The sequence below is a fragment of the Vicia villosa genome, linkage group LG1 (assembly GCF_029867415.1).
Source record: "Vicia villosa cultivar HV-30 ecotype Madison, WI linkage group LG1, Vvil1.0, whole genome shotgun sequence".
Classification (NCBI taxonomy): Eukaryota; Viridiplantae; Streptophyta; class Magnoliopsida; order Fabales; family Fabaceae; genus Vicia; species Vicia villosa.
In genome coordinates this window covers 157,334,747-157,360,014 of record NC_081180.1, presented here as the reverse complement: position 1 = coordinate 157,360,014, position 25,268 = coordinate 157,334,747, and the positions used below count along the sequence as shown (strand labels likewise).

General features: G+C 36.5%; 3 protein-coding genes across 3 annotated transcripts; 1 reads left to right on the top strand and 2 right to left on the bottom strand.

Moving 5' to 3' along the window:
* Positions 1 to 2,580: 2,580 nt before the first annotated feature.
* LOC131644514 (protein LOW PSII ACCUMULATION 1, chloroplastic) lies at positions 2,581 to 6,009 on the bottom strand. The gene is made up of 4 exons (XM_058915033.1): positions 5,683 to 6,009; positions 3,746 to 4,327; positions 3,606 to 3,656; positions 2,581 to 2,851 (listed from the first exon to the last, which is right to left on the bottom strand). The coding sequence occupies exons 1-4, from the start codon at positions 5,901 to 5,903 to the stop codon at positions 2,713 to 2,715; spliced, it is 993 nt and encodes a 330-aa protein (XP_058771016.1). The 5' UTR covers positions 5,904 to 6,009; the 3' UTR covers positions 2,581 to 2,712.
* Positions 6,010 to 12,400: 6,391 nt separating this feature from the next.
* LOC131658125 (uncharacterized) lies at positions 12,401 to 13,054 on the top strand. Its single transcript, XM_058927458.1, has 2 exons — positions 12,401 to 12,673; positions 12,800 to 13,054. The coding sequence occupies exons 1-2, from the start codon at positions 12,527 to 12,529 to the stop codon at positions 13,052 to 13,054; spliced, it is 402 nt and encodes a 133-aa protein (XP_058783441.1). The 5' UTR covers positions 12,401 to 12,526.
* An 8,738-nt stretch (positions 13,055 to 21,792) lies between these two features.
* LOC131658116 (uncharacterized) lies at positions 21,793 to 22,773 on the bottom strand. Its single transcript, XM_058927452.1, has one exon. The coding sequence runs from the start codon at positions 22,771 to 22,773 to the stop codon at positions 21,793 to 21,795; it is 981 nt and encodes a 326-aa protein (XP_058783435.1).
* Between the last annotated feature and the right edge of the window lie 2,495 nt (positions 22,774 to 25,268).

Sequence of the window (25,268 nt, the reverse complement as noted above, 5' to 3'; positions counted from 1 at the left end):
TCGGGCCAAAAAAATTAACATGAAAAATAACCATGAAAATTAAAAGGCCACTTTTAAGAGAAGTAGAACTCTAGTCATAGTCATGTATGTTTCCCTTATGCTAGGAATGTAACTTCATCTTTCTTCTCTTCTCTACCTTGCTTGCCTATCAACCATGGCAGATCCCACACTAGTTGCCACAATGATCCCCTTCCTCCAACTTCGCAGTTAATTCCTTCTACTGTCTCTAATTCGAGCTTGAATCTCAACTTTGGTCCAAAATTGTCTATCAAATTACAAGACAATAACTTCCTTCCATGGAACCAATAGGTTGATGGAGTGACTCTCACACAGTAAATGCACAAATCGGTGGTGAATCCTCATTCCTGCCCAAGTTCAAAACATATCAAAATTGGCTCGAGGCCAGATTTTTGAAGAGTATGAGTCTTGGGATGTGCAAAATCAAGCCGTGTTCATATGGCTACTATCGACACTTTTTGAATCAATGTTGCCTAGAGTTCTATTGCGCAAGCATGCGTTTGAAGTTTGGGACAAAGTTCATTGGTATTTCAATGCACAAAAGAAGGCGAGAGTTAGACAATTGTGAATTGTGAGTTGAGTTGAAATCGGTGAAGAAAGGAAATTGCTTTGTTAATGAATATGTGTTGTGGATCAAAGCTATTTTCAACTGTTTGCTCGCGGTTAGTGATTCTATCTTGGAGCAAGAACAAATTGACTCCATTCTTAAAGGCCTACTGGAAGAGTATAATTCCAAATTCAACAATGCTATATGATGTTCAAGCACTTTATGTCCAAGAAGCTCAATTGGACAAGTTTTGGCAAGAACTAGCTTAGTCGAATCTCTATGCGAATGTAGCTCATACAAATCAATAAACAGGTGGTGTGTGTGATGGTTTCCCTGGTGCCCGTGGTAGAGGTCGAGCGTTTTGCAGTTGGAATCGTGAAAGAGGTTGTAGCTCAATTGGAAATCGCTCGGCGTGTTACATCAAATATAATTGGATATATTTCTTGAAACAAAAGTCATAAGCCCTTAATGCCTTTAAACTGTTTATTGCCTTTGTCGAAACCCAATTCCATACCACTACTAAAACCATCCAATCAGATTATGTGGGAGAATTTAGGTCATTCACAAAATACGTCTCAGAAGTAGGCTTCTACCACAAACTAACTTGTCGTCATACTTTCCACCAAAATGGCAATGTTGAACCGAAAACGCAAGCACATTGTTGAAATGGGGTTTAACCATGCTATATCATTCATACATACCTCTAAATATTTAAGATCATAGCTTTGCCAACTCAATTTACATTATTAATAGGCTCCCAACTATTGGCTTGACCAATTTTCACTCTCTATCACAAATTTCCTAACTACAAGTCTATCAAAGGGTTTTGGTCTCAATCAAAGTTATCATTACCTTTGCTCTCAAATACAAGTGAGAACTTTCAACAAGTAGACACCAATGTCTTTCTCAATAAATCTTTACAAGATGAAGTTTATTCATGTCAAAACCACCTGACTTTGTTTATCATGATCAGAGTCTTGTATGGAAGTTGAATAAAGCACTTTATGAACTCAAGCAAGCTCCAAGAGTATGGTATGAGAAACTCACCTAAACTGTCATCCAGCTTGGTTTCTCTCATAGCATGTGTGATCATTCCATGTTTGTTTACTCTCACCAAATAATAACTCCCTATGCACTAGTGTATGTTGATGACATACTCGTCACTGGCTCCTCCTCAAATTTAGTTCACAAGCTCGTCAACTAAGGCTATGTTTGGGAGTTTGGAGGGGAAGGGAGAGGAGGGCTTTGAAAAATAGGAAGAATTGAGTGAAAAGGCTAAAAAGATTTTGGGTAGGAGGGTTTTGGAGGGTTTGAGTTTATTCATAACATCAAAAACTCCATAAAATAGGGGAACTCAAAAATTGTATTGAAGAAGGGTTTTGGAGGGTTTTGAAGGGCTTACATAAATTTTCCAAATATCTTTTAGGTTGTTATAGTATTATGAAAATTAAAAATTTATTAATTATAATGACTCTTTTATCATTCTAAACAAAATCATTTTTTCAAAAAATGTCAAATAATTTCCTATATTTTTTTAAAATTTCATTTTTGGAAGCCTTCCCCTCCCCTCCCCTCCAAACTCCCAAACATAGCCTAAGAGAACACAATGAATATGATAAAAACATTGCATGGAACATTTTTTAATTGATATGTAAATTTTTCAATATCCATGACTACAATATTTTTTGAGTTAACCTCGTCTCTTTATCTTATCTTAGTTATGTGTTGATGGAACTGGTCCAATAAATGATATTACATAGCAAATTTTTGTGTATGATGTATTTTTAATTAGTTGGAGTGTAGAGAGGAGATCAACGAAAAGTTTAAACATATTGTGACAAGTTTTGAAAACACGAAAAAATTCTCATTTGAGTATATCTACTAGATGGAATAGTATAGATCAGACAGAGAGAGACAGAGAAAAAAACGAAAGAAAAATATTGAAAATTCTCATTTGAGCAAATAGTCCTCTACAATATCTACATACTGTATTATGTAACTTGGAAAATATTCAATTCATAAGAAGACTAAGGCGAAAAACCATGTAGAGACCAAATTATAAAAGTTTGGTAGAGTATATCCACTATACAATAGGGAAACAAAATCTGAGGAAAAAGAAAAGAAATAAACCTAGAGATTCACTTGTTCTAAACTCTACCATCCATGCCATCTAGTAGGCCAGTCCAGATTCCCTTTACTGGTGGTAGTTGTGCAACCAAAGCATTCCAAGGAGGATAGCCAACGCCACTGCCGCGAACTCGACCGTCCAAGCGTAGAGATAGATACCTGTACAATAAGTGTTATAACACAACAACCCTGGTTCAAAAGTAAACATACAAGAAAAACGCAAATGGAGAATACACAAGATCTGATCACGGAGTTCATCCAATTGTGCCTATGTCTTCGACTGCAGAGTGGCTACATTAATTTTCTGTTGTTCAAACTTGAGTTACATATCATAACTTGTGTTTAAATACTACAATCTCTATATACAATTCTATACCTCTCCCAAAGTATCTCGTCACTATGCGCCTCATACTTGAGGAACTGTACACATTTCAGTCTCTCTCTAAATTGGGTACGAACCCAGACATGGAGTGACCTCAACATAAATGGGCTAAAGCGAGCAGGCCGAGCCAAAGCCAGCACAGCCGGTTGATAGCTGGCACACCTAAATACACGTACTTAGCCTTAAGAGCCTATTAACGATCATAAATGGCTGGTCTCGGACAACTAAACAAGGGGCTTGATGTCCATTTATCGTCCTTAGCTAGGCTTGGAGACAGGTACGACAAATTAGTTGGTCATAAATGACTGAGATCCTAGGAGACCTTATATAAACTGCAATCGCTACACATGGATTACATATTTTTCATACTCTTTACTCAGATAAATATTGTGACTCTTACTGGCCTAGCACCGGTAGTTATAAAATTAGTGTACTTACGTCTACTATTCTCGATCATGTATGGGTGCTTTAGCTAAGAAAATTAAATATCTAGAAATGAAACATTTCAACACTAACATGGAAAGCACTTACACTGGAGAATCAGAGGAAACACCTGCCATCTTCTTCTGTTCATCTAGCCACCTATTAACAACAAAAGGAAGAAGGAAAAAAATGAAAACAATTGAAAAAACAAATTCAATTGCATATTAACAGTGTCTTCATAAACATACTCGGACCACTCCGGAACGATAGCTGGAGTAAGCTGCCACAGTCTCTTCCTTCTGGCAGCAAGTTGCTTCCCTTCCTCGGTCTCCTCAGCTCCTTGAAACTCCAAAACAGGCGAATTTCCATCCGTTACAAATGGAACAACAAGCACTCCTCTATCCAAAAGGTTTTCGGTGAAAGGTTCACTGCGCTTAAAAGACTCAGTTATAAAGGAAGCTGGTCCAACACATATCACAAGCCGAGCAATTCCTCTCAATGAGTTAACAGGAATGATCCTCTTCTCGTTCACACGAAGTTTAAGATTCGACAGAAACTCCTCCCGAGAAAGCCGAGCCTCTTGCGCATTCTTCGCTTTGTTATCTCTTAAGTACAAGAAAGCGAACAAAGATACTGCTCCAATGTCGATTCCAAGGCCTTTGAGAATCTCAGGAACTTCAAGTGCTCTTGCTGGATTAGACAACGCGCCGATTAGTTGTGTGATTGCTATGAGTGTTCCAAGAGAAGCACTTGTGATAAAAGCGGTGTAAAAGAACATTCTAACAGCCCGGAAGGGTGATAGAACCTCGCTCCTTATCCTGGCTGTAGAGCTGAAGAAGAACAAATAGGATTAATGATTGATTGATGAAGCATCACTGCAGGCAAATAGAACCTGGTGAAAGAAGCATTGCATAAAGAGGGGAACACATAAGAAAAGATACTTTAGTGAGTTCTGCATTCATTTGATTTCAAAAGGTTTGCTTTTCCCCAAAAGCAGAAAAGAAAAACAGATAACCAAGCAAAATTTCAGATTAAAAAAATCATGAGACCGTCCTCTTCAAGTCCTCATGTGAATGAATGGTGATGATTATTTTTTACCCTTCATTATGGAATGTAACTTATAGAAGATTCACACAAAATCCAAACAATTAGTGTTACGAGTTACGAGTCCAAATTGGATGAGATAAGACTTGGATATGAGTTATAAGTGAGATTCCATCACTTTACAAATCCATTGTGTTCCGGGTTGGGCAAAATAGTTCCACGTTGTTTAGTAATCAAGGCGAGGCTAAGGGTAGTTTATTTACACACTCATACACCCCAACCCAACGAGGTTCTTTTTCTAATGGGCAAAGCCGTGAGGGTTCTTACAGCCAAAGCGGACAATACCTCGTAGCCGCATTGACGAGAACTAGGGATCGACCGGAACATTGCGCCATTTGTGGGAATTCGAAGTTTGTACCGTGCCCCTTAGCCTCAATCCGGGGCAATTGTTCTGGGCTGGCCAAAATAGTTTATATACATCAGCCATACACTTCAACCCAACGAGACGTCTTTTCTAAAGGACAAAGTCGCAAGGATTCCCACATCCAAACCACACAATACCTCATACCCGAAGTGACGCAGACCAGAACACATTGAACATGTAGTTTATATACAACACCCATACACCTCAACCCAACGAGGTGCCTTCTTCAGAAGACAAAGCCGTGAGGATTATCCCGTCCAGATTTTCAGTCTTAAGCATGAGGAGTGTGTTAAGAATCTCACAAAAGACTCAAAATTTGGGAAGACAACAGTATAAAACATATATAATTCTAATGAAATCAACAATACATCGTTGATCCTAATCTTAATCTTTCTCATGCATGAGAACTATAAGAAGGGTGAGATGACTCATAAAGTAAAAAATTTGAACTTTACAACTAGAGTTGAGTTGGTTATTTGTGCCATTCAATGTCACTCTAGGCATCAATTCTCATGATCAATTCCTAGATTTTTAATTCTCCCTCCATACTATTTTGTATTTTGTTACATAGTGCAAATAATGTTATGCATCAATACATCCATATTCAAATTAAATTATAGGTACAAATTACAAACAAACAAAAAAACAACATTCTAAAATCACCTCAGAAGTCAGAACCATAATAAAAAAAAAAAGAAAGAGGAAATAAAAGGGTACCTAATTTGAGGAGAATTAGATGATTTATTGGAAGCAGAACAAACAATAGTGGCAACAGAAGATGTTTGGTGAGAATAGAAGAGAGTGTGACCATAGCTGAGAGTTGAGGTAGTGAACATAAAATTTGTACGATGATTGTGGGTGAGATAGGGAGGTGATGTTGGGAGATGCGTGAGAAACAAAGTGTTGGTGATAGCAGAACCGAACGATGTTAATGCCATGGCTCGGTTCCTAAGCAAATGTTTCAGTAGTTTGCCATGACTATGAGGAAGGAGACTGAAATAACTGATCCTTATTTGGATGATTATGGTACTGCCACGCTTTGTCCCCAACTACTATCGATATAATTATTAGATTATTTTCAAAAATTACAAAGATGACATTCATAAAAAAAATAAAATATTGGTCTCTTACCTTAATTTATAGTTTCATATTCATTTCTCAACTGATAAAAGTTACTCCTCTCTATTCTAAAATAAATGCCACCAAAATTATTTTTCTTAAAATAAGTTTCGTTTTTAGCTTCCAATGCAATTTTAATTTTTATCTTCTAATTATATCTTTTAAATAATATTTTTAATATATAATTTCTCTCGCATTATTTTTTTTTTTTTTGTGTAAACAAGAATTATATATAAGGGAGAACTAAGGGTTCTCCAACCTTGTTACACAAGAGGCGGAAACAATCCGACAAAAAAGATATAACAAATCAATTATGCTTACGACATTAAAGACACCGGGTCTTTGCTAAACTCGTAAAAACTACTATTGGAATGTGCAATATCTCCAAAAAAAGATCATCTCCATATCAAAATCTTGATATTCCAAATCATGTTGTTAACATTCCAAACCTCACCTCTAAAACAAAACCCATTTCTTGTCAACCAAATGACCTAAGAAGTAGCTAACCAAAACACCCCCAATTTGCCTTCTTTAATTCTTTTCACACGGCCCACCGAATGCCATTCCATAAAAAACGGGATACATTCTTCCAAATACCCAATTTCTCTCGCATTATATTGATGATAAAAAGAATACACCAATAACAAATAAGGATAATTTAGTAAAATTATTCTTCTCTCTTTCATTTATCACATTTTTTTAATCGTTGTGAAAATGTCAACTATGTCACTTATTTTAGGACGGAGGAAATATTATTAAATCTCAAAAACATCTTGTTAGTCGACTTTGTAAGTTATAGTTACTTAATGACCAAAAAGTAGATGAAAAAGATAAAATGTTTAGAGAGAGAATGTCTTCCCTCTCTCTAAACTTAGGGTTCTTCTCTTTTGATGGGTGTCACCTTCCCTCTTGTAGGGGTTCCTCCTCCCTCATCGCAGTTATTCACCACCACTATGGTGGTCATCCTCTTCAATGGAGGTTCCTCCTCCACTGTAAGTTTCCCCTCTCTCTTTTCATTCCTTTGAAACCCTCATCCATGTTAGATACATACATGTTTCTTCCTCCAAGCTCCTCCTCCTCTCCGTCATCAACCATCAATCGCTTGCAACCCCAAAATCAACTCTACCAACCGATGGCCCAGAGTGGTGTCGACATGGAAAATGAGCCCCATCAGTAGATTAGGAAGCTCAGAGTTTGTGTGTGTGTGTGTGTGTGTGTGTGTGTGTGTGTTCATGTAATAGTTTATTTTATTGTGCTTGTTTTGTTGTGGGTTCTATTTTTTCTTGCTTGGTTTGTTTTGTTAGGCGTGTTGTTATTAGGCTTAGGTTGTTTTAAGTTTGTGCTCAAGGTATTTAATGAAATTCCTCAAAGAAGCTTGAATGAAAGAAATGTGTTTTTAAATAATAATCTTACTAGGGATGTGGCAAATCAAACTCCTCTTTTTAGTCAACAATTTTTTCATCCACAAGTTTTGAGATTAATCAATATTGTGAACCTGAATAATCGATTTGAGCGTGATAAAGCTAGTGTCAAAGCTAAAGATATGATTCGTAACTGGATAGATTTAAAGATTGAGATTCCAAATCTCACTTGTCTCTTGCGAAAGAACTTTGCTTGGTTGATTGGAGAAAATTTTGGATTGGTACCTTCCTTCTGGTTTCTAACCTCTCAAAACTTTTTAATGTTCATAGCTTGTTAGTCTTAATTATTTGTGTTGTTGTTAATGTGTGGATGGAAAATGCCCTGACACATTTTCTTTCTCTATGTTTGTACTCTTTCTTTTTCATCTAATGAAAAAAATTATTTTCTATCAAAAAAAAAGTTATAGTTACTTGACATCTCTCAGATGTCCTTAAAAGATTAATATATATTGTTTCCGGTTAAATTGATGATTTTTGAAAAATATTCTATAAAAAAAGTTTAAATTCTCCTTCCCTATGAAGATTATTCTGTTTTGGCCACTCAAAGAATGTACTCATCAGTAACTTATAAAATATCATGTAATTTGTAAGGATTGATACTTATTTTATCATACCGAACCAGTTGGTCGAGCTGGTTGAACTGGAAACATGAGGGATCATCAGTTTGGTTTGATTGTTGGATCGGGTAAGCTATTAAACCAGTGGAAACCGGCCAACCGGTTTTAGAAGATTGTCGAGTTAAATGCATGTTCTTCCCTCTGTCAAAACGATGTTTTGATAATTATTTTTTAAAAATTAAAATATAAGTAAACTTAGTTCAAAACTTATTTGGAACAATTTTTCCTCCTTAGAATTAAATTTATTAAAAATTGTATTTATTTTGTTATTCAAGTTTATGTTGCAATTAAATTTTATTTAAAATTTATTTGAATTTATATTTTATATTATTTTGTTGTGTGTGATGACTATGTTTAGAATTTTAATTTAAAGAATGAAATTGTGAAAATATGATATTTTGAAATTTTTGTAGGTGTCTATGATTTTTTTAGAGACTGTGTCATCAGATCTATTCAACTGAGTTATCCAATTTAATTAAGTTTTGTCATGCAGTTCGACCAATGACCCAATGGCTCGGCAAATGAACGAGTGGCTCGGTACTTTCACCGGTTTGATAATCGGTCTGATTTTTAAAATATTGCATATTTTACCCCAGTCAAATTGACACAAAAGTTGACACAAGAAAATTCGTGTTTTACGACACAAAAATTGCGATAGTTACTTGATAGTTGTCGTAATAGGCATATAGAAACAACGGTTATGACAGTTGACACCAACCGTCCCTAAAATTCATGTTACGACGGTAAAATTAACCGCCCTAATATTATTGTTGCGATGGTAAAACAACCGTCGCCCCCTTAACCTTTCATCACACGGGTTCCTCAGCAAAAGCTATGTTACGACGGTAAAATTAACCACCGTAAAACTTATTTTACAATGATAAAACATCTGTCGTGCCTCTTAACCTTTCATCATTACTAAAAGATATATCACGACGGTAACATTAACCGCCTTAAAACTCCTTTCGCGATGGTAAAACACCCATCGCGCATGTGTTTTCTTTCTCCCGCTTGTGTTTTTGTAACCATCACATGTTAAAAATATTGTTTAATACGGTAAGAACTAATCTTTTAGTTTAAAAATATGATTACAGTTATTTTTTAATTTAAAGTAATCTTTAATACTATTTGTAATTAAAAGTTATTTAATTTTTAATAATTAGCTTATAACAATTTTTTTTAAATACTAATAAATTAGTTGGAAAAAAATCATTGAGATAAGTATAACAACCTCTTTCTAAAACTAAAGATAGTGGCATGAAAACATTTTTAAAATTTAAAAATAAGAGAAAAGGGGTGATGCACTGACAGTGTAAAATAGTTTTACACTGTCAACCAATCACAACCATGTATCCAATTCCATCACACTTTTATCTTTAAAAAATTTTAATGACATGGCAAATTGTTTGTTTTCTATTGGATGACAGTGTAAAACTGTTTTACACTGTCAGTGCATATTCATTAAACCCTAAAAATAAACTCATTTAAAATATAGCTAACTAAAATGGTTAACAATTTAGAGTGATTTCTAAAATACTAGAAAGTACACCCTTCCCTTAAAAAAATTACCCAACCAAAAAAAACTTATTAAAAGTGAACCCTAAACGCGCTGCAATCTTTCTCACTGTCTCTCAAATAATTCCTATAACCTCATTCCTGCAAATCATTCCTGTAAATCAATTCTCATTTTCGTACCTCTAAACTCTAACCTCGTACAACAATAGAATCGCCATAAAATCATATATAAACCTTTTGTTGTTAAAACCCTCTCAACCTCTAACTGTGTTCCTTATCATCTTCGCATTTATTCCTTTGATTATCATCGCCATGTCGGGTTCCGTCGAATCCAATTCTTCATCTTCTTCTTCTCCCGCAGTTCACATCATCTATAGCGAAAAGCCTAAGGAATTCCTCCTAAGGCTCACCACATCCTAACCCTCACTGCAGTTTTTGGCAGGTTCGTAATTTTCTCCACTTCATGAATTTTAACTTTATTTAGGTTATGATTCTATCTGATTTTGGTGAAATTTATTTTAGTTTTAAAGAAGTTGAATCTAAAATGATTTTTATGAATTCATGTTGTTTGGGTATTTTAGATTGAATTTACTTTTGCTTGTAATTGAATATGCATATAATTTTATTTATTTTTTAAAAAAGTCAAAATTGAGTTACTCTCATCGTGTTGATTAATGCTTCAGCTTATAATTGATTGTAGAATTTCAAAATCAAGTTGATTAGAGTAATGATTATTGCAGTGAAATGTTGAGAGGGTTTTGACAAGAAAAGGTTCATGGTGATGATAATCAACACTTAAGATCACGTACAACAATAGAATCGAAGAAAACAAGAACCTTAATTTTGCAAGAGAGAAGAATCTTCCACAGAATAATCACTTATTCCAGGAATGAATAATTTGCTAATATTTCATTAAGCATTTTGATTTTGATTTGGCGTATCGATTCAATTTGTTGTTTCGATTTTGATTCAGCATGTTAGTGTTTGAAAAGTTAGTGTTTGAAGAGTTAGTGTAGAGTGGTTGCTGACAAAAATACAACGAGTGTGGAAAGGTGTCTTTTACTTCTGATAACTTCCCTAATTATGATCCTGTATTGATTCTAAATTGGTAACTACATTGATTCAACACTCAGGTGGAAAAGAACTCAGAATTGGTAACTACATTGATTTGGAGCTTTTAACTCCAAACATGATTGTATTCAATTTTATTTTATCTTTTTTTTTTTGACACAAACAAACTCAATGCCTTTCATTAATCAAAAGTGAAGCAATACAAGGAGGAATCTCATTAATAACATGACGCCTAGACCAAGAATTGGCCGCCTTAGTTATCTTATGGGCAACCGAATTCGTTTGGCGTTTGATGAACTTGACCTCAAAGTTCGGAAAAAAATGTAACAAATTCTTAATGGCTAAAATAACATGACTAAATTCAGATCTACCAACTTGATTTGTGAGAATGGCTTTCACCACCAACTGAGAGTCACTCTCAAAAACAACTTTATTCAACTGAAGGGAGATAGCCTTTTGAATAGCTTCTTTCAACGCCATTGCTTCCGCAACATTTGTTGGAATCAAACCGTAGTCCCAGGCCACACCTGCAATGATAAAGTGACCACCATTGTTCCTAACACACCACCCTCGATTCGAAGTACCCAACCTAGTATTATAGCCGGCATCAACATTGCACTTGAATGTACCTTCACTAGGCGGTGACCACACGGTAGGTAGTGGAGGTTCATGAACTCCCTCCTCATTCCTTCTTGCTCGGAACCAATCCTGCCAATTGAAGTAGGCTTGCAACCCAATTTGTGTTGCCTCTTCCCCCACATCATTCCAAACAATATTATTCCTATTCTTCCATATTTCATCCAACAACACCGCAAACCTGCCGGCATCCCTTCTATCCTCTCTATGACAAATATCAAGAATAAGTGATTTAACATCATTAAAATTATGAATACGAGATTCAATCAAAGATGACAAACCTGCTGCCCGCCAACTCTGGACCATGGAATTACACCCGAAAAAAATATGCCAATCATCCTCTACCTCAACATTACACCTTGGACAATGGCCGGGGCATTGGACAAAATTTTATTTTATCTTAAATTACTAAACATGTAATTAATTGAAAATATCTAGTATGTATCTCACCATATAAACGGTTAAATAGTTAGTTTAATTATATTGGTAGATGATTTTTTTATTTGCAGGGTGGAATTCTGTTAGGTCTATCGGCTTTTGGAATTCTCATCATGGAGTACTCCAATGCCTGACAAAAAACCGTCGACGATGCAGACAAAGTCTGATTCGGTCAATTCCTTGTCTTTCGAGGGAGTCGTGCTATCAATAACAACATTTCCGGTTTTAGTGCAAATCCTCGCCGAACTCAAACTCTCACAACGCGTCTGGGAGAAATTGAGATGGTAGCAGCCGCATTCAACGACATAGCAGTGTGGATTCTACTCCCTTTAGCAATCACAGTAGCAGGAAGTGGTGCTGACAGAGAGATAATGTAAAACTAAATTCAAACTCTTTTGTATAATTAAATAATAAAGGGTTTAATATACTTCACCCCCTGCCAATATAGCGAGAATTCGTTTGCCCCCCTTGAATGATTTTTTTTACATAACACCCCTTATAAAACCCAAATCATGGATTTACCACACCTTGTTACTACACGAGCTGACTGGGCACTGTACCAATGGACACGCTGGCGCTGACTGTATCCACTACCATAAAATTAGGGTTCATCTTCCCCCTTTCCATCGTCGTTCATAACTTCCCCCTTTCCTGCTCTTGCTTCGCGTTCATCATCGCTACCCTTCTCCCTCATCGCGCCTTCTCCATCTTCATTAATCCCATATTCGTTTTCTTCACTCACCCATGGCGCAAGGCAACTCGTGTAGCAGTGTTAATTCGTTTCAAAATCCAGATTTACCCAGATGTGGCTGTGACAGACCAATGAAGTTATGGGTGGCCAACACGGTTCAAAATCGCAATCGCAAGTTCTGGAAATGCCGCAATGCTGGGGTAAGTATGCTTATTTATTTTCTGGAAAATTGTTCAATATCATTTTGAAAGGTATCTGGAAAATTGTTTCATGTTATTTGGAAAGGTCTTTACTGAACAATTATTCATTGTGTTTGTGTTTTGCAGACTGTAAATAGCTGTGAATTGTTCTTGTGGGATGATGAAATCAGAGACCATATCAATGTGCATAGGATGAAACTACCAGATTGTAAAAGCTGTGATATACTAGCAGTGAAGTTAGAGACCGCAGCCAACAAAATTGAGAAGTTGAAGAAGAAGAATGCAATTCAGACAAGTGTTAATATGAGGCTGAAGAAGACTATATTGATTCTCTGTTTTGTGCTTATTGGCATTGTGTATTTTGGTGGCAATTTGATGTAAAACCTTGGTGAATTTATTTCAATAAAATGAGTTATGTTTTATGTCAATTGGAAATGTGTATTTTACATCAATGAAACCTGTTAAGTAATGTGTAATATAAATGTGTAGTAAGATTGAAGGAACTAAAACTCAAACTTTAACATAACAAAGGAACTAAAACTCAAACTTTAACATAACAAGTGCACCTCAAGGGCATAATTCAGAATACAGAGAATAAACATGTCTTAGCAAACATGTGCTACTCAAAATTAGTTGTCTTAGCAGCACAAAGCTAATTACTACTCAAAATAACAGTCACACTTAAACATTACATAAGTGCACAAAACATGTGCTACTCAAAATACACAACAAGAGCTAATCAAATTAAACATAAAGTCAATTCTTCTTTGTTGGAGTTCCCTTCTTTGGAGTTCCCTTCTTTGGAGTACCCTTTGATGTCTTCTTTGGGGAATGCTTGGCTGGCCCTTTTGCAGCAATCTTCAATGCCCTTTTTGGTGTAATCTTTGAGGATTCCTCTTCATCAATGTCCATACAAATTGGCTGCTCAGGGTTTGAACCTGGACCAACGAATGGTTTTGGTTTCTTGAACCAGTTCTCCTTTATCCTCTCACTTACCCTTCTCCTCACAATTGGCTTGTCAATCATCTTTCCCTTTCCCTTTCCCTTGTAATTGTTGCTTATTGATGCCTGAGATTGGAAGTCTGGAATGCTGCTTATCATGTCATCAGTTACATCCCCAAACAATGAATCAGTCTTGGTATCTTCATTGTCTTCATTGATTGTAGCAGACTGGCTTCCAGCATTATGTTGCCCTCCTTCATTGATTGGAGCAGACTGGCTTTCAACATTGCTAGTACCTTCTTCATTAGCATTTGGTCTCATTTTCTTCTGCATTTAAAAAACCAGATATATTATAACCAAATAAATAAACTATACCACATTCAAAAACAATTGCAGTATATAAATTACCTTTCTTTTCATTGCACTCTGATTTTGCCTCTTTCTTTTGCATGTCTTAACATTGTGGCCCACCTTGTCACACTTGGTGCATCTGTAAGATACACCAGGTAACCTTCTTCTTGCACCCTCTTCTCCACTTTCCCTTATCCTTAGCTTCCTAGGCCTTCCAGGCCCCTTTTTGTATTTAGGAGGTAAAAGTTCCTCACTTTCTACCTCAGGCCACATGTCAATGCCATTAATTGGACTAATAGCAAATCCATAGCACATGGCATACCTGTCTCTAGTGTAATACTCATGAACAAATTCCTCTGGGTTCTGTTGTCTAAACCCTAATGCAGCAACAGCATGTCTACATGGAATACCTACCAGATCCCAAAAATTACATGTGCAATTCTTTTTAGCAATGTCAACTATGAACTCTTGCCTGTTATAAGCATGTGTGACCTGAAATTTCTCTTCCATAGCCCATGTAGGCAACCAGTGACCACTCATAGCTACCTCATTGTCCAATCTTTTCCTAGGAATAGGCATCACTTTGTGTGGCCATTTGTCTAGTTTCAAAGTAGAACTACTACACCTACTCATCATATATTTTCTAATCCATTCACACATGGTCAATATAGGTTTATCTCTAGCATTCAAAATAGTGGCATTGAATGATTCAGCTATGTTATTCATAAGCACATCACACTTAGGATAGAATGAAAATGCATGCTTACGCCAAGACTTTGTAGGAACTGCCATGAGCCATGCCCAAGCCTTTGGATCTACAGCCTTCAACTCATTCATCTTCAATGTCCATGCTTGTTGGTAGGTTGCCTTGGCTGCTCCCATCATCAAGTCTCTTATCAATGCTCCTCCACCAAACTTCTTCTTAAAATTCGCATACAAGTGTCTCAAACATAATCTATGTTCAATTCTTTCAAACAACTCTTCAAAAACTGCAACCAGTCCCTGAAACATATTAAGAAACAATCATTAGAAGTAAGGATTGAAATAGAAATAAACAGAATGATGGATAAAATGAACTCTACCTTTTGCTGATCTGAGATGAACACAATTCTTTTGTCCTGCCCAATGTCTTCCATCAACAGTTGTATAAACCACCTCCATGACTCTTTGGTTTTGTTAGTACTCTGCTCTGTATTATTGTCTTATTGGCATCCATGCTTGGCTAAAACATAATAGCAGCTGAATGTAATGTAATGTACTCTTGCAAATATTAAAAGAACAAAACAGGTACTGAAGCAAGATATTACAAGGAATGTCATGACTTCAACCATGACATCGCGCCTGCAGAACTGAGGAAGGAAGATTCAGTTTGGTTTTAAAAGATACAGAATATTCTATGTGGATATTATGTAATCCTATGTGGCGCAGATTTAAAGGTCAAAGAATCAAGTCAGAATATTGAAGAATCAAATCTGAAGATTGAAGATTCAGCAGTTACTAATTTAGGAGATAAATTAGGTAACTTATGATTAAAAGGCCTTGTTTGTAGTAGAAGAAATCTGCTGATTAGTAACAGCAAGGAGTGCCCAAGTCCAACTAGGATCAGGTTATAAATAGGAATCTTTGTAGCCTTGAAAACCTAACGATCATAATGTAGTCATTAGGGTTTGTTGTGTAGGTGAACCACCTGGATTGTGGGATGGTCACCGATTTGTTCCTCGAAGCCTGTAGGAAAGAGGTATGTGTACTCACTCAGAAGCTGTGAAGCAATGAGTGTAGATGTGTCGTTTGATCGAAGCTGTGAAGCAAGATCAAAGTGTGTATTGGAAGTGGATCTTCTACTTTGACTATTGTCAGTGTGTTATCACATGAGGTGATTGTTGGTGAGAAGCTGTCAAGCATAGGCTAGGGGCTGGAGTGCTTGGACATCACTGCGGTGATTGGGAGTGGAATGGGGATATTCCATATCTAGGGAGGACCTAGGTAGAGGGGTCATTGGGTAGTGATTAAGTGAGGAGGGATAAACGGCGAGTTTAACTCTGAATTGATACTACTGATAGTGAACTTCATTCCTGGCTTGGTAGCCCCCAGAGTAGGTTAGTTAGAACCGAACTGGGTAAACAATTCTCTGTGTTATTTATGTTTCTGCATTGTTTATTTGTAAGTTCAGTTTGGATGTCATAACATCGTGCATGACATCAGTGTGTGATTTAATGACTGTGCTAACATAGAATCTCTGCAAAGCAGATTTGTTCATGTTAACTGAACTGATATGTGATCCCAACACTTCCAGACTTCTGGATGTTAGAAGTAATAAAAAATTGGGGGATCTGTAGGTACTGCCTCAGCTAAGCTGATGACAGAAAAGATGTCGTGACATTGTGTATGACATTCTGAGTCTGTCTTACCAGAATTTCAACTGGTATCAGAGCAGACATCCTGTCTATTTATGGATGAGATCCATGGGAGATACTTTCTGGTTGTTGGAGGTAGATGATTTTTTGAACATTCATGTTCATATTGTATGGTCCCTAGAAGTGGAGGATGGACCTATGTGTGGAAGACTGGACCAAACTGACCAAAACAGGTGTATTCTCTTGGCAAGGGAAGATGGTGTTACTGGTTTCCAGGATATCCAAATGATTCATGCGGGAGTGAAGAATTTGGGGTGTTTTATTCAGCATATAGCAAGGTACAAAGAAGAAGATTGTCAAAACCTTCATGCAGGAGTGAAGTTAATGATAAGGTATTCTTTGTGCTTATCTGTTTCTTTCTGGTCAGAATATTGGTTAGGTCTTGTTGTGTTACTTGAAGAAGAAGCAAGCATATTGTTAGATTGTTCAGCTGCAATTCTTGGATGTCATGCTTACAACTGGTTCTGGGAGTAAGCATTGTGTAATCTCTATTGATATATGGCTATTTTCTGCTGCATAGCATCTGATGCATAATCCTATCTTTGAAAGAAGATCTCTAGGGTTATATGGTTTTCAACAGAATTTGTAGCAGATTGTTTCCAACTTTAGTACAAGTGTCAAAGATACTTGAGATCTTTTCTCAAGTCCACTCATAAAGGCATGGTTATTGAGGTTGAAGAGGTTCAAATGATCAGTGTTCCTCATATTCATCTGCAAAGTTGTTTGATGATCTTCAAGATTGTAAAGAATTGTGTGTTCCAAGAAGAAGGAACTGATGGCATACTGGTATGCAGCTACCAGTTGAAGAACAGATGTTCTGGTGCTAAACTTATGTAGTGTGAGTACATTTGTTTGGAACCTACTCCTGATCTGGAAGAGGAGACATCTGCTTTTTGTGTTGATTGGTCAGAATACAATCAACTGAACCTTCCATCCCAAATGTCAGTTTATTTCAGGCATAAGCTTATGGGAGTTGGAAGTAGAGCTTAGTGCAAGTGAAAGGATTCATTCAGGTTTTCTTTTCAAGACCTCTATGAAAATTCAAGATGAGCTTATATCTGGTATGTTCTTTTGATCAAAGGAACCAGATGTGTGAATTGATTTCTTAACCATAGAACAGTTAGTGGTGAAAACTGAATACTGTGTATCGTGCATAGTAAAATATGGTTTTGAATATTGTGTGATGATTGAAGGGAGTCAGATTACTGTGTGGAATCTGAGGTTTTTTCAGGAGTTATGTCATAAGTGAATCTGTTCCAGAAACCTTGTTGAGGGAATCTCCTCATGGGGTACAGATTGTGGCATCCATTATCTCAAAGTCAGAAGAGAAGTCTGAAGAAAAGCTTATTGAGATATGGCATATATTATCCCTTAATCATGACTGATGTGTAGCTGAGCTGATGGTGTTGGTCGTGCTTTATTTGTCTTTCCCCAAGTGTCATACAGGAGATGTTGAATGAGAAATCCAAAGAGTCTAAATAAATGATGTCATAACAGATGTTGTAACATCATTGTCTATGCTTTCATGTATGAAGAAGAGATCATTTAGAAGGACCTGGTGTGAGCAGCAAATTCTATCTGAGTGACTAATAGGTGCTTTGACGGGAGACTTAGTACTTATTGGATGTACAGCCTGAATACAAATTCATATACTCTGTCGGGAGCTAAGTATGTGTATGAAGTGTCCATGGTCTGATTTGATCTATGCATCAATTATAATTCTGTGTTATCTTCAATTAAGCATTAAGAAAGGCAATGGTTGGCTGGTGAGTTGATTCAAGAAGAAGAAACATATAGGAGATGGTGAGTATCTTGATGGGAGCTGGATATTTACATCAACTATGTGGAAGAAGAAGAAGATGTATGTGATGCTTTGTTTTGTATGTTACATCACAACACTTAAAAACACCAGTAAAGATTAGGTTCAGACCTATCTGTTGAAGACATGTTCAAGAGCTATTTAGAAGTTTCTTCTACTTCAAGGTACATGAAGTGGCAGTCTGGATCTTGTGTAGCAAGCAAACTAAGGATTCCAAATTTGGAAAGTGTGGCAGTTCCAAATGAAGAATGCTTCAGGTTAAGGACAATTATTCAAAACATCCTTATGTTGTAATTCTCAGGGGGAGTATGAAGTATGACAAGACATCAATCAGTGTAGGTGGTGGAACACTCAGAGATATTGATGAGATTTCAAGTCTGATAAACTAATGTCTTGCGTGATGTCACAACATCACTATATCTTGTTGGTTTGGAAAATTATCTAGAATCTAGCATGTGAAGGATGAAGAAGCAACATTAAGTATGAAGTGACAGTTCTAACTTAATGTGGATTAGAATGAGTAGATTCTGATCTTGGTGATGGTAACATGTTCTGGCAATTCGTGTTTACTTTCATGATGAAGACTTCAGTAGTGAGTATGACTATGAAGACAGAAGTTTGGTGAGATGATCAACATAGCTGTAGATAAAAAGGATTCTTCTAATTCTAATTGGAGAGTATGTTAATCATTATGAGAAACATCATATCAAGGAGGATTTCAAATTATGTTGGCAGACCATGATCAGAGTGCAACTCGGTAGGGTTATGATCAACAAGTGGAAGAAGTGGCAGTTCTTTATGTTGAGTCTGTGGCAACCTTTCTATGGAAGCATCAAGTGTCAAAAGGTTATTTGTTGATTATTTCAGGTGGAGATAAGGTGGTAGACTTGAATCTGTTGAAGAAAGAGAAGTTGAGTTAGTTGAATGTACTGAACTGTTCAACTGTATCTTAATGTTATACAAGATGTTATAACATCTAAATTCTGATGTGAGTATATTTTGTAAAGGAGTTACTTTGTAATAGTGGAGTGTGTCAGCTAGTTAGTTGGGCAGAGGGTGCGCTCTTGAAGATATGAAGATGCGTCTTATATTTTCCATTCATCATTACAAGTTTTCCTGTATGAAGCACAAATTATCTTAGATAGGGGGAGTGTCTTCTTAGTTCAAGATATAATTCTAGAAAACTATCTTGGTCTGTTATACTCTATCATCATAATGAAGGTGGTCCAAGTCAGCAGGAGCTTTTTCAACTTAGTTAGAGGAAGTTTCTTATGAAAAGGTTTATTTAACAAGATGTATCATTACAGTCAGCTTTTCTGGGAATGGTTGAATCTAATCATGTGCGTCTGGTATCCACAAATCTTGAACTCGTCTAGTGGCTGCATGTCAACAAGTGTTGGAAGGCTCTTCATAGTTGCAGTATACAGTCTCAAGGTGATCAGAACAACAGAAGTCTATGACTAGTGAGTCAGTAAAGGTGTAGGAGGTCTATTACGTGGTTCATAGGATGCTTTGTCAAAGTCTCTTAAAGAATCTTAAGCTACGTGCTTGAGGGGTGAAAGAGGGACAATGTCTGACAGGATGTCATGACATAGTTAAAGACATTGATTCTGCAGAGTCAAACAAGGAAAAACTGCTTTGGAAAGAGTAATTGCTTTTAGAACTGTTTCCTAATTAATAGTTTGACCATTGAACAAGACCAAAGACTATCGTTACTTCCTCTGATTCTCCAATGGCTATAAATTAGCATCTTCGCAGCAGGCTTCAGATATCAAATCTCTCAAAGATGTGTTTCGTGTGTGTTTGTGTTGGGTGCGTCCAGATTTGGTATTGCGATGGGTTCCTCTACCAAAATCTGTTCAGAATAACACAGGGTGGGGAAATCATGGAACTCTACCAATGGTGTTACAGCAATAACAACGAGAATGCGTCTTCTTATTCAGCCTTCGAGAAGGGAGACATTTTAGTTGTGATTTGTGATCTGAGTTATGAACACAATTGTGATTTGTGTTCTGAGTTACAAGGGTTAGTTCTTGGAGAACTACAGTGGCAAGAACTGGTTTTCGTATCTTCTTCCTCATGTGCAGGGGGAGTTACAGGTTTTTCCATTGCATATTATGACATTGTATAACTCTTTGTCATATTATGGCTAAAAAGGGGGAGAGAGGCTGATGCTGATTTAGCCACTGTCAAAGAAACAAAGGTAGATTTGAAGACAGAAGTAGAAATAGACTGAAGATGTTATGATGTGGTTCAGCCTGGTATCCTGAAAGTTGAAGCAGCTGCTCTTGGAGTTAAATTGTAATTTTTATTTATGTTTAGTTTTAGCCACAATAAGCCAAAGGGGGAGATTGTTAGTGCTCTGCTCTGTATTATTGTCTTATTGGCATCCATGCTTGGCTAAAACATAATAGCAGCTGAATGTAAAGTAATGTACTCTTGCAAATATTAAAAGAACAAAACAGGTACTGAAGCAAGATGTTACAAGGAATGTCATGACTTCAACCATGACATCGCGCCTGCAGAACTGAGGAAGGAAGATTCAGTTTGGTTTTAAAAGATACAGAATATTCTATGTGGATATTATGTAATCCTATGTGGCGCAGATTTAAAGGCCAAAGAATCAAGTCAGAATATTGAAGAATCAAATCTGAAGATTTAAGATTCAGCAGTTACTAATTTAGGAGATAAATTAGGTAACTTATGATTAAAAGGCCTTGTTTGTAGCAGAAGAAATCTGCTGATTAGTAACAGCAAGGAGTGCCCAAGTCCAACTAGGATCAGGTTATAAATAGGAATCTTTGTAGCCTTGAAAACCTAACGATCATAATGTAGTAATTAGGGTTTGTTGTGTAGGTGAACCACCTGGATTGTGGGATGGTCACCGATTTGTTCCTCGTAGCCTGTAGGCAAGAGGTATGTGTACTCACTCAGAAGCTGTGAAGCAATGAGTGTAGATGTGTCGTTTGATCGAAGCTGTGAAGCAAGATCAAAGTGTGTATTGGAAGTGGATCTTCTACTTTGACTATTGTCAGTGTGTTATCACATGAGGTGATTGTTGGTGAGAAGCTGTCAAGCATAGGCTAGGGGCTGGAGTGCTTGGACATCACTGCGGTGATTGGGAGTGGAATGGGGATATTCCATATCTAGGGAGGACCTAGGTAGAGGGGTCATTGGGTAGTGATTAAGTGAGGAGGGATAAACGGCGAGTTTAACTCTGAATTGATACTACTGATAGTGAACTTCATTCCTGGCTTGGTAGCCCCCAGAGTAGGTTAGTTAGAACCGAACTGGGTAAACAATTCTCTGTGTTATTTATGTTTCTGCATTGTTTATTTGTAAGTTCAGTTTGGATGTCATAACATCGTGCATGACATCAGTGTGTGATTTAATGACTGTGCTAACACAGAATCTCTGCAAAGCAGATTTGTTCATGTTAACTGAACTGATATGTGATCCCAACACTTCCAGACTTCTGGATGTTAGAAGTAATAAAAAATTGGGGGATCTGTAGGTACTGCCTCAGCTAAGCTGATGACAGAAAAGATGTTGTGACATTGTGTATGACATTCTGAGTCTGTCTTACCAGAATTTCAGGTTTCTGTTTCCACCACCCCAAAGGCCAAAGGGAAGTATTGATCATTAGGATCTCTTCCAACAGCAATCAGTAGTTGACCTCCATACTTTGTCTTCAAATGACAACCATCTACCCCAATGAAGGGTCTACAACCATTTGTAAATCCTTTTTTACATCCATCAAAACAGAAGTAAAAAGAGCCAAACCTTGGTGGGATGGTAGGTAATGGCCTCTCTATGTTTATCTTCACAGTGTTTCCAGGATTGACCCTATGCAACTCAGATGCATACCTCCACAGATTTGCATACTCCTTGTCTGCATCTCCTTCAATGATTTTTTTGGCAATTAGCTTTGCTTTCCATGCCCTACAAACAGTGATACCAACAGAATAATTTTGTCTCATATCTTGGATTATGTCACAAATCCTTACCTTGTCAGATGTTCTCATCTTTTTGACCACAGCCTTAGCCACCCACTTAGAACTTGCACTTTTGTTTTCCAAAACCCTAGCACATGTGTGGGTATCTTTTATAGTCTTTATGGCATAACTGTGCTTATGGCCCACTTTAGAGCAAAGCATTAAAAAACCACATTTGGCCTTGCACTCAACCCTCACTCTATAACTCTCATTTTTAACAAAAGTAATTTCCCTTCCATTTAAAACCGTCCACTCACGGATGGCCTCTCTAAAATCATTTAGGGTATTAAACTCCATACCCCATTTAAATTTGTAATCCTTGTTAAGCTCCTCCTTCTTAAACTTTTCAAACCTATGCTCTTTTTCATCCTCTGAGGCATCAGGGTCAGAACTTAGTAAATCCTCACTTATATATTCATCATCCTCACCTTTATTTTCACTCTCACCTTTACCTTTACCCTTACTAGGATGAGTCAACAAACCAGCTACAAGAGAGCCCTCACTAACTGGTAAAGTAACATCAACCAATCCAAAGCCATCATCAAGAGTTGTGGCCCTCTCATCCTCACTATCATTCATCCCTTCTAAGATCTCTTCATCACTTACCTCTAACTCTAAACTTTCATTCCACACCTAGGTTTACTACTGTGTATATCTGCATCGTGTTCAACAAACAATTTACCATCTACTCTCATTGAACAAGCAAACGCAGCTAAATCATAAGCATCAGAATCAGTTTTAATCTGGAAAAAATTAGGATCTATTTCAGGGATTTTCGTCCATAACCTAAATGACCCAGCTTCATATCCCCACCCACTTACCACCTTTTGAATGTGAGTCTGAGACCACCTTTCAATGTGTACACCGGTGATAAGCGTCGTAACCCCGCCTCTGTAAATCATCTCACCGTCGTGAGGCTTCATGAATTCTCCTCCGTGGTGGAACAAACAGTCAAACCTTACATTCAACTGCATACAAAAACGGGTTATAAGACAACATAAAACACTGAGGACCGGTGAAGAACAACAGATGAGTACTTACCTCAGGCGAATCCACCGTTGCGCCGCCGTCTTCAGCCTTCGTTTCCGTCTTCTACTTCTCGTTTCTAATTTTGCCAAAAAAACCCTAAGCTGGAAATGTAGGATTTGGGGGGGTAATCATACGCTTTTCATTTCAAAAGTAAGAACAGAAGTCCAGTCAGCGCCAGCGTGTCCATTGGTACAGTGCCCAGTCAGCTCGTGTAGTAACAAGGTGTGGTAAATCCATGATTTGGGTTTTATAAGGGGTGTTATGTAAAAAAAATCATTCAAGGGGGGCAAACCGATTCTCGCTATATTGGCAGTGGGTGAAGTATATTAAACCCAATAATAAAATATTAAATGATTTTCAATTACAGGAGTTAACTTATACCTAAGGTTGGCAAATAAACTTTTTGTGTGTGCAGAAATTTCTCGTATATCCACATTGAACTGTACAAGCTGATGAAGATGGTTTTTTCAAAATCCAGGTATACTAAAGGCTCATTAAAAATGTAACTACTAATATACCATTACATCTAATATTGAAAATTTTTTATGAAGAAATATGACAAATACATCTTCATGATATAGATATATGATATTGCTGAGAAAACCATGCTCAACTTTTTGTATTAAGAAAGCATAACTACCTTTTGTGTTTTTTCTCTATATATTGTTAAGAATTTGTGAACATTTCTTAACTTTAAATCATAATCCACACTGAGAACTTTTAAATTAATATATAAAAAGTACATGCACAATACACTATGCGATGGAAATTACTTTAAATCATAATGAACTTTAAAATTGGTTGCTTCAAGACTAAAATTGACATGAGCATGTTCTTTTACTCATTAATATGTATATAATAAAAATAGACTGCATTTCATATTTTATTTCACCTTAAATAAATATTAATCATTTGGAATTGTTAAAATTAAGATTAGATATTTGAAATTGTTTTTATTTTCAATGCCACTTGCTTCTTACTATCATCATGCTGTTTTTATATTGTTACCATTCATATTAAGTTTTTATTCATAATTTGAAAAAATAGTTATTATTCTTCATGATATTAATATTGACTTGATAATCCTGTCTAAGTTATGTATTTTAGTTTTGTTCTTTATCATTCCACTTTTTTTCTTTTTCATTTTCTTTATATCTTAAAAAATTATCTTAAAACATGAAGTTTATTCCAACTGGTGTAAGTCATAGAAGTGTTAACTACTTACACTATAACTCTTTGTTAATGTCTCGTTATATTTTAGGTTTCTGCAACTGCGTCTAAGTTAGGAAATTGAATCTGGTACCAGCCTCTAGCCCCTTCTCGTGAAAATCATTTGCTCTTGAAAATGATAAAGAAAGTACATGATTGGATTCATCAAAGTGGAATCATTAACTGGTCTGGGTATAATGTTTCATTAGTCACGTGTTAGTTTATGATTGGAATTTGGATTAGTAAGAATTCTAAATTTTGATTCATTCCTTAGTTAAGTTATGTTTGATCTTATGAAGTGTCTCTGTATTTAATTATTGAATTCTGGCGCTGGCAATCACATTTGTTTCAATATATTTTGAATGTACTAGTTAACATTTAATCATTGGTTATTTTTTTAAAATTAATATATTTAGCGGGAGTTACAATCCCCTATAATTTATTTTAAAATTAAATGTAATATAAATAACGACAGTTTAAAACCGTCGCAACCAGAATTGGAAAAGAATCCAAAATGAAATTCACGACGGTTTGTAACTGTCGCTACTTGTAATTTACAATTGTTTGAAACCTTCGCAACCATAATTGAAAAAGAATATTTAAACCAAAATTCACGACTGTTTGTAACCATCGCTACTTGCAATTTATGACAGTTTTCTACCCGTCGCGATTGATAACGATAGTTGGAACGACTGTTTTAACCACCGTCGCAATACACCCTGGCGATACACGTTTCCGCGACAGTTACACAATCATCGCGCCTTGCAATTTATGGCGGTTAAATCCGTCGTAACCTGCCAAAACTAGCCGTCGCAATTTGCCAAATTTCTTGTAGT

Excerpts from the sequence above, each read along its gene's own strand:
- LOC131644514 (XM_058915033.1), bottom strand. The coding sequence starts at position 5,903 with ATGGCATTAACATCGTTCGGTTCTGCTATCACCAACACTTTGTTTCTC. Across the intron at positions 3,657-3,745 it reads ATCGTTCCGGAGTGGTCCGA|GTGGCTAGATGAACAGAAGA; the intron begins GTATGTTTATGA and ends TGTTGTTAATAG. Across the intron at positions 2,852-3,605 it reads GTTTCCTCTGATTCTCCAGT|GTATCTATCTCTACGCTTGG; the intron begins GTAAGTGCTTTC and ends CTTATTGTACAG.
- LOC131658125 (XM_058927458.1), top strand. The coding sequence starts at position 12,527 with ATGGCGCAAGGCAACTCGTGTAGCAGTGTTAATTCGTTTCAAAATCCA. Across the intron at positions 12,674-12,799 it reads GGAAATGCCGCAATGCTGGG|ACTGTAAATAGCTGTGAATT; the intron begins GTAAGTATGCTT and ends TGTGTTTTGCAG.
- LOC131658116 (XM_058927452.1), bottom strand. The coding sequence starts at position 22,773 with ATGAATGATAGTGAGGATGAGAGGGCCACAACTCTTGATGATGGCTTT.